This window comes from Oxyura jamaicensis, chromosome 5 (genome assembly GCF_011077185.1).
Source record: "Oxyura jamaicensis isolate SHBP4307 breed ruddy duck chromosome 5, BPBGC_Ojam_1.0, whole genome shotgun sequence".
NCBI lineage: Eukaryota > Metazoa > Chordata > Aves > Anseriformes > Anatidae > Oxyura > Oxyura jamaicensis.
This window is the reverse complement of record NC_048897.1, coordinates 46293232-46295316: the sequence shown is the minus strand read 5'-3', so window position 1 is coordinate 46295316 and position 2085 is coordinate 46293232. Positions and strand designations below refer to the sequence as shown.

Genomic DNA, 2085 nt, shown 5'->3' with positions numbered 1-2085 from the left:
ATGCTGAACGCAGACTATGAGGTTTTATGTTTGTTTATGATGATACATGCAAACAAAATACCTGTCTTGCAAAATATTTTGGCTGCCATCCATTGCAAAATAATCATTAGGCAGAAAGCGAGTCTAAGAAAATCCTTCCCTTCAGCCACCAGAAAAAGTAATTAAAACTAAATAGCATTTGCCTGTCCATTTGCAAGCCAGTAAACGGTGCAGCTGGGCATGGTAAGGGCCCAGCAGAGTTTCTGATTAGCAAAACGTAGCAACTTTAAAATATCCCATCAAACCAGCACACCGGCCCTCCCTCGACTCCCCTTGCCTTCTTCCAAAGGTGGTTATCCCCGAGGTGATAGAAAAACCAGAAAAATGCTTGAACACAGTTGTGTTGGGAGGCACAGTTTCAAAGAGAGGACACACAAAATAATTAGAAGCAATATTTGCCGCTCCACTTCAGAGAGCTCCTGTTTGAGTTCAGGAGGGATAAGAGGGAAAGTAGAGGATGCTTCCCGGAGAGCAAGCGAGGTGAGTAAGGACGGCCGGGGGGTAGGCTCAGGACAGGGGGGTGATAGGAAACTGCAGCAGCTTGTGGCGAGCGGAGATGTGGGTGGGAAAGGAGACGCAGGTCCGTAGGTGGGGAAGCAGGAAAGCAAGGGGAGCGGGGCGGACAAGAGGATTTCGGCGAGCGGCTAGCCAGCTGGCACACACATAGCAGCTGCTGCTGTGTCAGCCTAGCAGAGTAGCTGCAGCTGCACGCTGGCCATGAATAGCAGAGGAGCAGCGTGCCGGCTGGCTGCTGGAGGGACGGGGGGCAGCCGGGGCACTGAAAAGGCAGGGGGAGGCTCCGTGAAAGGTTTTCCGCACAGGGGAACATGACAGCCCTTTGATTTCTGAGCTGTTTGTTCTCCGATTGTCCGCCCCGGTGGATGATCGGTGCTAAGGAGTTAAAATGGGGAGAGGGGGGAGGGAGAGGAACACAAGAAAAACCGAGGTCCTAAATGCAGATCTGGGCTTTGATAGCATATCCATAGCATGCAGTTGTCTGGATGTATAGCTTTCATAGTTGTCAGCAGGGATCAAAATCACAGAGTGCTTAAACTAAAGGAGAAATCTCTGCTCGCTTACTCTCATAGCTGCTTGAGCCACCACTGGAGGAGAAGGACATGATCCCACCACTTGGCCATCTGCTCTGCGTACTGCACATGTCACAGGGGGCTCTATGAGTGCTCCTGTGTGGCCGTGCACACCCTTCGGGCTTCTACACGAGTATGGGTGCATGCACCACATGTGCTCCTCTGTGGCTGTGCCTGCTCCTACCCCTATGCACAGCCACAGGTGCTCCCACCCCATGCACTCCTCCACAGCTGTAGATGATCCCACCCCGTGAGCTCCTCCACCACGACACCTCCACGCACCAAGTGCTCCTACACGTGCTCCCCATAGCTGTAGGCTCTCCCAGCTGCCACAATCCCCCACGAGCGTGCACACAGCATCCCACGGACGACCCCCCCTTGTGCATATCCCTGGATCGTGCTCCCACCCCGATCGCTTCTCCACTGCGCGCACCTCCTTGCTGCCTGCGTGTGCACGCTCCCACACGGCCGTGGGTGCGCATACCCCCATGGGTGCCCCCCTACGACTGCATATACCACATAAGAGCCCCCCCATCGCTGCGCACACTGCTCCCCGGGCGCGCACACACGCGCGGAGCCCCCGCTGGCGGCGGGGCAGAGCACGGCGCGGTGGGGCACGGCACCGTAGGGCACGGCAGGGCGGGGCGGCTGCCCCCCACCGCCCTTTAAGAGCCGCCCCGGGAGCGGCGCTGGCCCCACCCGCCGGCCGCGGGGCCGGGCCCGTCCCCCTCATTAATATGAAGGCGGCGGCCGCGGCGGCGAATGGGTAATGAAGCTGTCACTCCGGCACCTACTTGTTGGGTGTCCGCGGAGCCGAGGCGCACAGAGGGCGAGCGGAGCGGCGGAGGCGGCGGCACGGGCAGCGGAGCGCTCCGGGCGGCCCCGCCGGCAGCCCATGCCCTGCGCCCCCCGGCGCGCTGCGGGCGGCTCCCCCGCCGCCCATGCCGCGAGCGGCCGC

The 2085-nt window shown here is 59.4% G+C and overlaps 1 protein-coding gene across 1 annotated transcript in view; it reads left to right on the top strand.

The window, feature by feature from the left end:
- The first annotated feature begins 1874 nt into the window (after nucleotides 1-1874).
- Nucleotides 1875-2085, top strand: part of JAG2 (jagged canonical Notch ligand 2) — a 68319-nt gene continuing 68108 nt past the window's right edge. The window contains exon 1 of the mRNA XM_035327596.1: nucleotides 1875-2083. Within this exon, the coding sequence (XP_035183487.1) occupies nucleotides 1890-2083 (194 nt within the window). The 5' untranslated portion in view covers nucleotides 1875-1889. The remainder of the gene's footprint in view (nucleotides 2084-2085) is intronic.